Source organism: Alternaria postmessia (assembly GCF_024291825.1).
Source record: "Alternaria postmessia strain BMP 2775 chromosome Unknown scaffold_236, whole genome shotgun sequence".
In the NCBI taxonomy this organism is placed as follows: Eukaryota; Fungi; Ascomycota; class Dothideomycetes; order Pleosporales; family Pleosporaceae; genus Alternaria; species Alternaria postmessia.
The window spans coordinates 1-12,828 of record NW_026260309.1 but is presented as its reverse complement, the minus strand read 5'-3'; the positions used below and the strand labels follow the sequence as shown (position 1 = coordinate 12,828).

The following is a 12,828-nucleotide window of genomic DNA, read 5'->3' as shown; positions in this document are numbered from 1 at the left end:
AAGGAGCATAGATTTTGGCTTCGCAGTGTCTTGGAGGATTTGCGCGCAGCCTTGATGCGGCTGATTTCAGCTCTCATTCAGGCAGATCTCATGATCTCCTTTGCAGTTTTTGAGGCAACTGTGATTCAAGAAGGAAGGACTAAGGCCTCAGTTAAGGAGTGAACTCGCCTAAGCAGCTTCTTGTAGTGTTTTCATCAATGGAAGCACATGCGCACTCAAATGCTACATTTTAGTATATGAGCTAGAGCTCTGACCTTTTTAATACAGTGATTTAATGCACTGAGTTTTCTCGTCGTGTAAATGACGACATTTACAGGCAGCACCGCCCAAGGACTCATGCTTGTGTAGTAATCAATCTCTGATCTGCTCGACATGGAGGTCCTTCCTCGTTTTTTTGATTATAGGAAAAGAATAGTATTGGGTTAGGAAGTTCGAAACTCAGAGATGCGCAGGTTTGTTATGTCATACAAGCGTAGTAATATCTCTCGCAAAGACATGTCAAGCTACCGACCCTCAGAATCACACATGCAACAAAGCTGTGGATGTTTTCAATCCACAGAACGAGTCCAGAAGACAGAACGAAGTCATATTTCCTATGGTGGTATGTTTCGATAAACAGTGCGAAGCAATTTTCCGCCGCACCATCGTTTTCTTCATCATACGTTTCGGACATGAATATGCGCTGTGCATATTTTGAAGGTTTATCCGAGCCTGAGACAGCAGAGGACAACATCGGATCTTGCGCCTAGTTATTTTATGATGAATGTGAGGAGCGTAGTTAATGAGTTTTTAAGTCGACGAACATGTCTTTATATCGCCGAAGGATAAAAGGCCACATGATCTTGATGTGAGCTGTTACCAACGAAGGAAGAAATCTGGATGCAGAATGCAAAACGGCTGCTGTGCTCTCCAAAAATGAAAGACCTGGTTTATAATGTAGCTTTCTTCGACGAGCAAGACATGCACAATGGCTGGGTCGTTTTTCTTTTCCACACCGCAGCACACCGCAGCACATCGTCGAGTCCAATGGTGATTGTTCTGGAGCTCGTGGCGAGAGTCTTGAGACTTTCCGGTAGATCAGAAGAACGGTAGGTGGACTTCGAAAAAGACAAGTACTGCGAGGTAGTGGTTTCGCTCTTTGCCCATAAAGCGATCGCAAACGTTTTTTGGTACAAAGCGATATGTCTTTCTTCCTCGACCCTTTTGGTCGTCCCCGACCGATAGAAGCATAGCATTGGTCGAAGCGAGTTTTGATGTGGTGGGCGGCGCTTGTGTCGACGCATTATAAGTATGCACTGGCGATTTCGGACACACTTGGTCACTGCTCCATGGGAACAGGAAAACTCTGATTTGGAACGAGGGGAAGGACAGTCCATATGAAGTATCTCGGCAATTTTTAGTGGATGGTTTGTGACGATGGGGGTAGAATGCAGGAGAGATGATTGTAGATATTTATACTCATTGAGTCCGGGGGTCGGCACGTGTGTGTAGTCCCGGCTAGCACCCAAGCACTGTAAAGTCTACCACCGCACCAGCCATTTCTATCATAGTTTCGCGCTTGCACTCATGTTTGTCGTCGGTGCCTGCTCAATCAAAAAGCCTGCAAAGAATTTCGCAACACCATCAAAGTCATCCAGAGTCGTCACCACGGATACATCTACACAGCATTAGCATGTCCGTCTTGCGCTTGTCATCAACTCAAGTTCACTTACATTGATCTGGCCTTACGATCACTACAGCGCCCACATCCGGATTAACACCGTAAATCTTGTAAGCGTGTCCATGACCAGAGTTGTAATGTTCATCGTCAAGGTATGTTTTGTGGAGATCTAAAATATCCGTCAGCGTGACTGTCTTCCATGATGAAGAAGGCGACATACCACGTATACCCCACTTTCCACTCTTGGGCCAGAAGTAGTCTGGTATGCGTTCTTGTTCGGTGTCGCGAAACTTGCTACTCAGCACGAGAATAGGTTCGATAACGCTGTCGATGTGTTTCGCCGTGGATGTATATCGACGCGCAGTTGATTCGAGAGCTTTCGCTAGCTATGCAATGTTACTACGATGAGGCAATTTCAAAGGTTGGGGGCCATACCTTATCCAATCGCCTCTGATGCGCCGCTTGATTGACATCCCCAGCAAACACGACAATTCGCCATCTTCCATCACTCTTGAGCACGCTTTGCAACTGCACAGCCTTGCAATCGCAGAATCGTGTTACCTGCGCACTTGGAAAGCGCATCCCCACCGTCACTGTCGTAGCCTTACTACCATCGCTCCGCATCCCACTAGTGACCATGGAGTCTTCGTATCTCGCGGTAAAGCCCGCCATATAACGCCCACTCTTCGTGAAGTAGTCGGCAAACTCACCCTCGTATTTCTCCTTGCGGCTGAACATTTTGGCGAGCTCCTTGTCGAATGCGATGAGATCGGCTGCTGTCTTGCTGCGTTCGGAGACGTATGTCGAAAGCAGAGATGGAGGTGAGAGACCGGATAGGACGGATCCTAGCTTCCAGCCAATGTTGTAGCCATCCTGGAGTGACACATTCATCCCTTGGCCTGCTTTTGGAGAATGCGTGTGACAGGCATCGCCAGTCAGAAAGACGCGGTTGTGCGCATGAAAAGCAGAAGCGAGACGCTGCCCGATACTATATGCGCTCCACCAGAACACGTCTGCAAAGTCCATGGTATACGGCGCAAAGATCCTTCGAGCCTGGTCTTGCAAATCGGCCAGTTTCACTTCCTTGGGATGTACGCCTGCGGGTAGTTGAATGTAGAATCGCACTAGCTGGCCGCCCTCGCGCGGAATGATGAGCAGGTTGCCAGCTGCGCTGTGTATGGTGCATTTACGACGAATGTCGGGAAAGGATGTGAGCGGGTAGATGTCCATAACACCCCAGACGGTATCGGAGGTGTCGCCCAGCATGCGAATATCGAGGACTTTCCGAATAGTGGAATGCGCGCCATCGCAGCCTAGGACGTACTTTGCTTCCCAGACTTCCTCTTTTCCATCTTTCTCTGCAGTGACTTTGACGCAATGTGAATCTGGGTCGTTCTTGCTCTTCTCGTCAATGTCCACAGCTTTGACAGCCCATCCGTACTCGATGCCATTGCTTGTGCCTTTTTTCCACTTTCCCTTCTCTTTCAGCACATTCTCCATCTTTCCTAGCATCAAACCATTCATACGCGCTTGGTTGAGTATCACATGAGGTAGGTGACTCAATCCTCTCTCGGTGTCAATGGATCTGCTCTTCCTCTTGATACCGCCTTTGGCATTCCCGCTACGATCTTCATCGACCCCCCAAAAGCACACTTCCAGTATGTGATACGCTTCTCGCAACAGCTCTTCTGATAGACCGAATGATTCATAGATCTCTACTGTACGGACTTGAACGCCATCTGCTTGACCAATCTCTAACGGCCCGGATCGTCTCTCTAGGATGGTAAAGGGTATGTCGAAAATCGCGAGCCAGGTTGCTGCAAAGACACCAGCAGAGCCAGAACCGGCGATGAGAACGTCGGTCTTTGGCATCGTGTTGCTGTGATTGCGCCCGATTATCGTCTCTCAGGACGTTGGTAGACTACAGTCCGAGACCGTGAATGATGTAGATGACGATAAGTAATTATGTACAATGAACGACTAGTCGACAGGCTAAAAGGGACAAAGGACTCTAGTATACGGGAGTGCGAGATCTGATTGTAAGATGGGTGCTCAACGGATGTCGCATGTCTGCCGAACGCGATGTCCGAAGGTGTATCGGGCATGCGGGGACGCACATCGGCCCACCCATTAGCGTATAATGACCCAACAGCGAATCCGGGGAAGGAGCCGGATATTTGTTCTGCCACGATTTGCGAGGAATTGCGGAAACAGTTTTATTCTCAGATAATATAGCGAGAAGAGCTCAAGCAATTGTCCTGGCGTCGTGGAACGGGAATGGGTAGTCGTTGTTCCATCATCACACATGGTGCGCAATCGCGAGGAGGCGTCGGCCCGGACATCACAATGCGCGAAAGGACGACTTCGGTCGAGTCAAGAGAGGTGGTATTACTATATACTATATAAGCGCTAAAGATGGTCGTAAATGCGTCTGCGTAAGGCTGTAAGGAAGCACATTACCAGGTGCTTTCGCAGCCACTGTATCCTCCCAAGTCATTCCATAAAGGCGCCGAAACATTTTGCCGAAGCATGTATACGCCATAAACTCCATCCCATGCGTATAAAGGTATGTGAAAAACAGATATCATTGAGGGAAAAACAGAGGCGAGAGGTTATCGTAAGCTCAGTGGCCAACGGCGGAGTAGTGCGAGTTGCGCGGGTGGTATGGTTGCTGATATAGTGATGGCTCGTACTCGGATTGCTGGTACATAGTGCCGCGCTTGTCTTCGTAGTCCAAGGGCTCTTTGATCTCCCAGTTGTGTTGCTTGACGCCGACGGAAAATTCGAGGTCTTCGCGAGTGATGGAATCCCAGTACTATGTAGGTGTTAGTGTCGATGGACATGCGATGTGGTAGAGGGTGACTTGCCTTGTAGACCATCATGACTGCGAGCAGGTTGCAAATAGTGGCGAAGAAGAGGCCATCGATGTAGTGCTGTACTTGGTCGCAGATGGTGTCGCTGAAGACGTAGAGGATGACCTGACCAATAACGAAGAAGAAGATGCCAAACGAAATATCACCGAGTGGCCAGCGGTCTTCAAGGGTTCCAACAACCAGAATAATCTGGCTGACAGCGTAGACGAAGAGGCAAATGGCGTTGACAATGTAAGTAACGACAAAAATAGCTATAGGGTTTCCGGGGTTCAGTCCGGCCCAGCCCTTGAAGGTCAAGAGGTTCACAGCACCGCCGACGATGAACATGACGAGGGTGGAGAGACGTAGTAGCCATACTGATAGTGTTGTGCCGTCTTCGTAGAGCTGGAAACCGACGAAGCCGTTGATCAGCAAGCAGGTACATAGCGCAGAGACGAGGCCGTTCTGGGCGGCAGCGAAGTAGGGGTAAGCGGCAGAACCAGGGGCGGCGACACCGGCATCGAGGACGAGCGATATGATGGTGAGGAAGAGGTAGATGTAAAAGAACGACGTGATCTCCTTTCGGCCTACTGTACGTTAGCAGAAGCTCCCGGGGGATATGCGGCAATGCGCCAACGTACCAACAGCCGTGAACTTAGAGCGCACATGGATAATCATGACGACTGTCATGACCATGGCCAGGATGTGCATAAAGTCGTTGGCCGTCTCGAAGATGAGGGTATTCGCAATCTCGACCGTCCGCGCATAGCACTCGGTCTGAATGCCGACGCCATTATTGATGTCCTGGTGACCCACAAGAGCGCATAGCGGCAGCGGAGCCTTTTCGCAAATCGTCTGAAAGTCGCCGAAGCCCATGTTGGCTGGGGGTGAAACGTGCGATGTCGGTCGGGTTACGGCGGGTCTGGCGCGCGGTGTAGGGCGGAAGCGTGGTGTCGACGACGACAAGTGAGTGAGGTTTGGTAGTCGCGGAAGGTGCAGACGGCTAGCGAGCGAATGTCTGCAAGGTAAACAGTAACGAGAGAAGGCGCAGTGGGGTGCGACGAGGGTCAGGGATACTATGGGGGCGGTTGTCAGGAGTGAATGCGCACTGTTGACAGTTCCCGAGCCGCACTAGTCCCACAATGCAGGTCGTATGCACTTCGGGACTAGCGCCAGCTATTTCCGTCCTCAGAGCTTTTTGCTCTCCACCTGAGCAACACCAGCGATACTTCCTCGTGACTTTCTAGGCTGTAGCCTCTACAGCAGGTGCGCCCATGATGTGCTGGTATCTGGGCATCGAATGGTGTCTTCCCAAACAGAATCTTGATCACACCTACCTCTATCCACGTTTGATGTTAGCAAGTATCAAGATGATTGGGCAGCTGCGCTGCCGTCCACCAATGAGAATACGCATAAATAGCAAGTCCTCGCTCCATGTTTGACCTGCTAGCACGTCTTTCATATCCTCGTTATCGTCGAACACTCCAACGGTTTGCGAATCTCCAGCACCAATCATGTCCTACATTGCGATTGGCACTCGACGGCAAAATATGGGATGACGAATCAAGTCTACGAATGTCTTTGCTCGTTCTGTGGTGCGGTATCACTCAACCACGGCAGGTCGTTTTTCAGGGTCCATGAATGCCTATGGCGCTGAACTATGGTAAAGAAGCGATGCGACCCATCTCGAAAAGTCTTTTAACAGTTGTTTAATTTCTAGTCTCTTTCGCATTCACTCTCAAATCTCAGTCAAACAATTTCCTTGGTGACCTCAGCTCTCAACGATCAAATCACCACTAACATCTCCATGTGAACGCATATCAAGAGCACTTACTCCCCGATTTCCCAAGTCCTCTTGCTCGACCCGCCTTCATGAGTGAAGACCCCAGTATTGAGTGGCGCATCCTCACAGAATTGGCAGCATGGAACAGAAGCAACCCTGCTCCAACTCAACCACCTAATGAAATGGCTGACCACCCTTATCACCGCTCTGCTGAAGCGGCGCTCTCAAGACTGGCCAACTTCAGGACACAGAATCCTCTTCGTTTCATGACCGCTCCAGCAGCCCCCTCGCTATCCCCTGGCTTACCTTCTCCGTTGGTGTCGCTAATCACATCTATACCGCAGCAGTCGCGGTCAACACCAAATATGTCCCAGTTCCACCCTTCGCGCATGAATATCCCGCCAACAGCGTATGCGCCCGCATACGCCTCCGCCCATCAGACATCACACGCGAACCACATGCCGCCCCCTGCTACACAGTCGCCCTCTCTGCGACCATCAGAGCCGCAAGCGTACGGACCACTGGTCCATCCCGAACCGCTCGCGTGTTTGACTTACAACATGGTCTACGATAGAGTTTATCTGGTTCTCCGGGATAACCTAAGCGAGTGGTGGACAAAGAATCCAGATGCGCTACAGAATGTATCCCGTAAGCCATCTCCTCCGCCCTCCATGTCCCTTCTCTTTCACTAACGCGATCGAAAAACAGAACGTCTGGCTGGTCAAATCAGATTTAGCGGTCAAAGGGGTATGTTCGGACCAGATGGCATCCAGTCACTCAACCGGATCAACATGTTTATTGGGCGAGAGGGTATCTACCGCTACCTTTGTCTCGCCGTGCTTCCAAACCACGGTGAATTATCGACCCTCCTCAAGGGCGACCTTTGCGAAAAGGACGGAAACGATCCCATGTACGATGAGGAATTGCTGGCAATGTGTAAAGAGGGCTTTGATAAGGTCGCTGTGAGGCTGCATGCAGACATCGTCGTACAGGATGAGTTGAGGCGGGCCAGAACAAGTAGCCATGGGGTGGCGGTGCAAGAGTGATTGACATGGGGTGCGGGTAATGTTGGGTGAACCAAATATGTAAGAATAATGTCGGCGCTCGTAGGTATGTTGCACATAGGCCGGATCACAGAGACGTACGAAGCTCTCTTTCCTAATGATACCAATGTATGATTGTCCACCTCAGGAAGGGCAGGGTGATGGTGTACATTTACAGTTCCTGTGTCGTGATTGTGATAGTTGGCTAAGGGCAAGATGCCGCTGACGAGTGTTCGGGTTTTTGCTCAGGGGATTAATGGCACGCCTGAGAGATCTGTGGGGCCATTGATCTTGTGATTGGTTGGCTCGTAAAAGCACGTGATGAAGTCCGGTCATCGATGTCATGATTGGCTGCGAGCGGTTCAGAACACCATCGCGCCTGCATCCTGTACCGCATCCGATAGAATGTTCTCATGCGTCCTCATCATGGACGTGTCCTCTACCACTACCGTTGCCCTTGGCTCTTATCCAGCATGTCGTCGCAGGGCGGTGTGCGGGTTCAGTCTCGCAAGCGCAGTCCCAAAGTGAAAACAGGCTGCCGGACATGCAAGTGTGTAGTAGATGCCTTGACTGTTGCCAACTCCGACTAATTGCTTTTAGAGTACGACACGTCAAGTGTGACGAGACAAAGCCGACATGCCTCAAGTGAGCCGTTGCATCTGTATTTGCAGGTTGCTACAGTCGACTGACGTAGCTAGGTGTACGAGTACCGGCCGCAAGTGCGAGGGCTATACATCAAGCGGCGGTGCCTTCCAAGTCCACATTTGGAGTTACAGCCAGACACCCGGTCCGCAAAACGCGATATCCACCTTAGGCGACCTTGGGGATAGCGCACGCTTTCTAGAGTTCTATTACCACTGCGCCCGCCCTGCGCTGTCGACTAGTTTCGACAAGGAATTTTGGTCGCGCATCGCAATTCAGATGGCGCATTCGGAGCCTGCTGTGCGTCACGCATTGGTGGCTCTGGGTGCTCTCTGCCAAACTGAGCCAGGAGATATGAAGCATGCATGCTCGAGATTTATTACAAATCGCGATCGTAAGGTCATGCTGTCACACTACAATCGATCTATCAGATGCTTAGTCGATCGCATGAGGGAGACCACTTACTCGCACGAGCTTGGCCTCGTCATTTGTCTTCTATTCGTTTGCATCGAATTCCTCCAAGGCAACTATCACACCGGCCTTACCCATTTGAACAACGGCTTTAGATTGATAGCCGCGCGCCGACGGGGACTAGCAGGGTACCAGAATCAGTCAGCAGGCATTGCTTCACCTAGCGGCTCGAGATCTTCACAGAGTGCGATTGAAGAGACAGTTGTACCAATCTTTACCCGCGGCATGGCGCAAGATCTGTTGTATGGATTCAAGGCTATACAAGACTTGGAAGTACCAAGTCCAACACCAGCGATGTACAGTCGTACCCAATTCCAAAGCCTTTCAGAAGTGCAAAGAGTCTACTTCGAGCTCCGCAACGCAACTATCATCCATCTGTATATGATGGGTCGCAAAGCCATCTTTCGACAAGAGCCTAGCAACGACGCTTATAATGAAAGAGACAATCTTGTGGCATGTCATCGTATCTGGTATGAGAATATGCGGCGCTTTGAACTCCACCATAAGCTCTCCGATGAAGAGAGCATTGCTGCTAGCGCACTCAAAGCTTCTTACCACACTACCCTTGTCTATGTCTCATGCTCAGCAAGCGTTATAGAGAAAACGTATGACGCTTACCTGGATGACTTCAAAGAGATAGTACGTAGCGCCCGGGAAGTCATCGATCTCACACCGCCGGCAAAACCCAACACCGCTCATTTTACACTCGACATTGCGATTATACCACAGCTGTACTTTGTCGCAACCCGGTGTCGCTGTCCCACCACTCGGCGAGAAGCAGTAGCACTTCTGGAACGTAATCCACCCCGCGAAGGTCTTTGGGATGCGCAGCAACACGTCGTAGTGTCCAAACGAGCGATCGAATTGGAAGAAGCTGAAGTTGACCCACGTACCGGCTGGCCGGTCGAGGCGACGAGGCTATGGAACTGTATCCCGAAGGCCGGGATGGACCACAATGGTGGGTTTTGGGTGGCGTTTATCCCAGCACGATGGATCGGGATACTTAATGCGAACGGGACTCAGAAAACCATGTACGAGTATTTCGTCCTATAATCATGGTTTGATGCAAGAAAGTTTTCCAAAATACAGATCCGGTATTCTCGGCATGTACATCCCGCTTTCGCTCGTTTGCAATCGTAGATTTTGCTCAACATCAGGTATCGTTATTATGACAACGAAAACAATCCTACCAGAATGCCTGCGGAGAGTAACGTCAATATCTATCCCGTGGGGTAAGAAAGCTACCATCGGTAATGTTACATCTGCCATCACTGCAATCGCAAACAAGCAGCAATGCTCAAGGGGACAAGCGGTGGAGGTGCGCAAGACATCGCAGCAAGCAAAAAAGCATATATAAACTTTGTTCCCACTATCGAAAAGTGTCTGCCATTCATTATATACCAATTTAACACACAAACACTGAGCTGCAAATGATGGCCTCCAGTCCCATCCGACAAGCATTCGAGAAGATCCTAACAGACAAGAAGAATCGCGGCCTTCCGCCACTCGAGGCTGAAGACTATGATCACTTCCTCGGTAAGTTGCTTTGTCAGTTGCACCTCTTTGAACTTGGCTGACGCCTTCTAGCCGCCGTCGCATCGCTCCTCGCAAACCCAGCCTTCATCGACGAACATAGCTGGCAGACGCAGACACTTGAGCATTCTATCAGCCGCCCCACCTTCAATGCAGTGATCAAGGAAGATTGCGAGACCAAGCTTGATGTTCGGCTCGAAGTGGGCGAGGAGCTCGATTCTAGTGGCAAGGTAGTGTTTGTGGGCAATGTAGTCCGCATCACTGTAGATGGGCATGTGCTGGCGAAGGGCAGGAGCAGCTTGTGGGCCGCTGATGCGCTGCTACTTGCATTGAAGAAGGTTGTCGCGATGGCGGGGCAGTGGGAGTGACCGGGTTATGGGATACATCGAGCTTACTGGCGTGTGTTGGCTATCGTGACTTTCGATGTAGTATCCTCCTCTGTTTGTGGCTCTGAAGCGAAGCTGGGTAGGTGTGACTCCAGCTGATAGTTATGGAGTAACCAAAACGATGATGTATGAAATATCCTCTAGCACTTTGCTGGTGTGCGTTGAGATCAGCTGGCCACCCCTTTGTTGTAAGTTAGTTGTAGCTCACATAATGATTATCAGGACCGCTTGCCAGCAAACGAAACTATTGCATAAGACGCTGACCTCGCCTGCTACATGTTCCCTTACACGCAAAGGCTACCGCGAAGTCTTAGCATCCATGGACGAAAGAAAAGACAACATCCTAATTCAAGATCGCCTCGACTATATCTGCAAAGCCGAAAACCTTCCGATCTTCACGCCAGAGGATCATCAGATTTATCAGTCTTTCTGCAGTAAGTATAGGACATCTATGATCCTGATACTCTCTTAATAGATGCAAAGGGGACATCATTTATCTGCTGACCCTTGGGCACTCGAGGTCAGCGACACTCCACTCCCCGCTGAAGCAGATCTCCTCGCCTCAGTCGCTAGTCTGAAAGAAAATAGAAGCTCGCGTAAGGAAGATGCTGAGAGGCAGACACAACAAGATCCTGACAAACCGTACCCCAAGGGTTTTGATGCATCCAAGAAAGAGAGTGTGGATCGCATCGCTATCAAGATTCAGCCGCAGCTGTGGGAGAAAAACAATGGAGAGATTAAGATACTGGGATACGATGCATGGGTTCAGGTCGACAATCTACTCCTCCAAAAAGTTACTTCAACAGAATCTTCGAAAGACGCGATGAGGAAGCTTTTTCAGGCGATAAAGCATTTGGCGTTTCGTCATCATGTGTTCTGGTAGTACGAGAATTTGGATCCACAGGACTATGACGACTGGGATCCGGCGACCTGAACCTGAACTGACGAAAGAAGGGGGAGCGGGACACTTGCAAGCATCCAGGACTAGTGTGTGTCAAAGATTGTAGTGGTTTCTAGCTTGAACAACTGACTTCCGAAAACATCGTCATCACGTGCATCCGCTCATGAGCTCTTGCTTGATACCATGACCAGTTTGTCAGTTTTCACCGCCAGTGGTGGGCAAGCCACATGGATGCGGCCACGGGTGATGCTTGACAGCAAACATAGGTAATATGTAATAAGCGTGGCACTACAAGTTGCCAGCTTCAGCTGCTCGCAGATCGAAGCAGAATCGTAGGATCCATGGAGACGAAGCAGTTCAGGTTCAGATCCCTGTCGTCTCTCGAGGCACTCTTGATGGGAAGATTAACAGACTACGGGCTTCCTGTCTTAGCACTGAAGGATCGCCAGAGGTTTGTTGGTAAACTCAGCATTTCCAAAAGATAGATACATGGTTAACACTACGAAAAGATGATCTTGTCTATCTCCTCGATACAAAGAGAAAGAACATACCGTTTTACCCCTGGAAATGCGATGAAAAAGTCGGGACTGCACCCACGCCATCAACTTCACCTGCTCCAGCCCATTCACCAAGTTCGCCGAATGGCTCTACATCTCTGGATGCATATGGTATCACTCTACCTCACAACGCATCTACAGATACGGTCTATCCCGCCAATCTCGATCCATCCGAGGAACAGAATAACGATCGTATATTCATTACTATGGGAAAGCAGGACGTTGGTGAGTCCTGTAGTGATATCGAAAAGGAGATATTCGCGGACATGACTTGGGGATACGACTATGTTGCTCGGCTCAAGGTTGATGAGTACACACTCGTGAAAGGTGCGGCAGAGGATTCTGAGGAAGAAGCAATGAGCGAGCTGTTCAGACACGTAAATATCCTCGCTAACGATTACCGTCAGATGGAAAAGGAAGCAAGCTAGATGTATGAGGAACGTGTAAAGATAAAGAAAGCAAAAGAGACGCGGGATGCGGTATGTGAGGCCTTGAATTCTGGTGCGTATCGTCAAGGGCAATGGCTGTTAGGTTGACGTGAGAATTCTACGAAGTTCATCAGGTAATGCACCCTTCACCTCATAGTGACAATGTGATTCAGCAACGACAACGTGAGAATGAGACTGGTATAACGGGAGAAGTGAAACATAGCTTGATCATCGTTTGAAGGGCATAGCCCCCTCAGAGTGACACTCGCCCCACCCGGACTGCCACGAGCATTTCGCTAACCACGACCTTTGGCTCACTCAATCAGCGTGATCACCGAAACGGGTACAAGGATCTACAGAGAATACTGTCAGACTCGACGCAAGAATCAGACCCGCGACAAAGATGAAACTCCGGCTCGTCATATCACCACGGCGCGCTCCCCTAGGAGCAGAGTTGCTAACAATCAATCCAAACTGATGAGACTGACTGACTGACTGATTGCTTGGCAGTCAGTTCAGTGTCAGTTTAGAGCTCTCGTCTTATCAGTCAGTTCAGTTTAGAGCTCTTAAAC

The 12,828-nt window shown here is 50.0% G+C and overlaps 5 protein-coding genes across 5 annotated transcripts; 3 read left to right on the top strand and 2 right to left on the bottom strand.

Moving 5' to 3' along the window:
- Positions 1–1,544: 1,544 nt before the first annotated feature.
- On the bottom strand, positions 1,545–3,532 carry J4E82_011579 (uncharacterized protein; the record flags this gene model as incomplete). Its single annotated transcript, XM_051737783.1, has 4 exons — positions 1,545–1,657; positions 1,713–1,829; positions 1,881–2,046; positions 2,096–3,532. The coding sequence occupies 4 exons, from the start codon at positions 3,530–3,532 to the stop codon at positions 1,545–1,547; spliced, it is 1,833 nt and encodes a 610-aa protein (XP_051582462.1).
- Positions 3,533–4,283: 751 nt separating this feature from the next.
- CHS7 (Chitin synthase, class 7) lies at positions 4,284–5,388 on the bottom strand (the record flags this gene model as incomplete). Its single annotated transcript, XM_051737782.1, has 3 exons — positions 4,284–4,475; positions 4,528–5,099; positions 5,154–5,388. The coding sequence occupies 3 exons, from the start codon at positions 5,386–5,388 to the stop codon at positions 4,284–4,286; spliced, it is 999 nt and encodes a 332-aa protein (XP_051582461.1).
- A 1,089-nt stretch (positions 5,389–6,477) lies between these two features.
- On the top strand, positions 6,478–7,341 carry J4E82_011577 (uncharacterized protein; the record flags this gene model as incomplete). The annotated part of the gene is made up of 2 exons (XM_051737781.1): positions 6,478–6,943; positions 7,004–7,341. 2 exons carry the CDS (start codon positions 6,478–6,480, stop codon positions 7,339–7,341), a joined length of 804 nt encoding a protein of 267 aa, XP_051582460.1.
- Positions 7,342–7,811: 470 nt separating this feature from the next.
- J4E82_011576 (uncharacterized protein) lies at positions 7,812–9,504 on the top strand (the record flags this gene model as incomplete). Its single annotated transcript, XM_051737780.1, has 3 exons — positions 7,812–7,888; positions 7,939–7,983; positions 8,037–9,504. 3 exons carry the CDS (start codon positions 7,812–7,814, stop codon positions 9,502–9,504), a joined length of 1,590 nt encoding a protein of 529 aa, XP_051582459.1.
- A 377-nt stretch (positions 9,505–9,881) lies between these two features.
- Positions 9,882–10,352, top strand: J4E82_011575 (uncharacterized protein; the record flags this gene model as incomplete). The annotated part of the gene is made up of 2 exons (XM_051737779.1): positions 9,882–9,987; positions 10,039–10,352. 2 exons carry the CDS (start codon positions 9,882–9,884, stop codon positions 10,350–10,352), a joined length of 420 nt encoding a protein of 139 aa, XP_051582458.1.
- Positions 10,353–12,828: the final 2,476 nt, after the last annotated feature.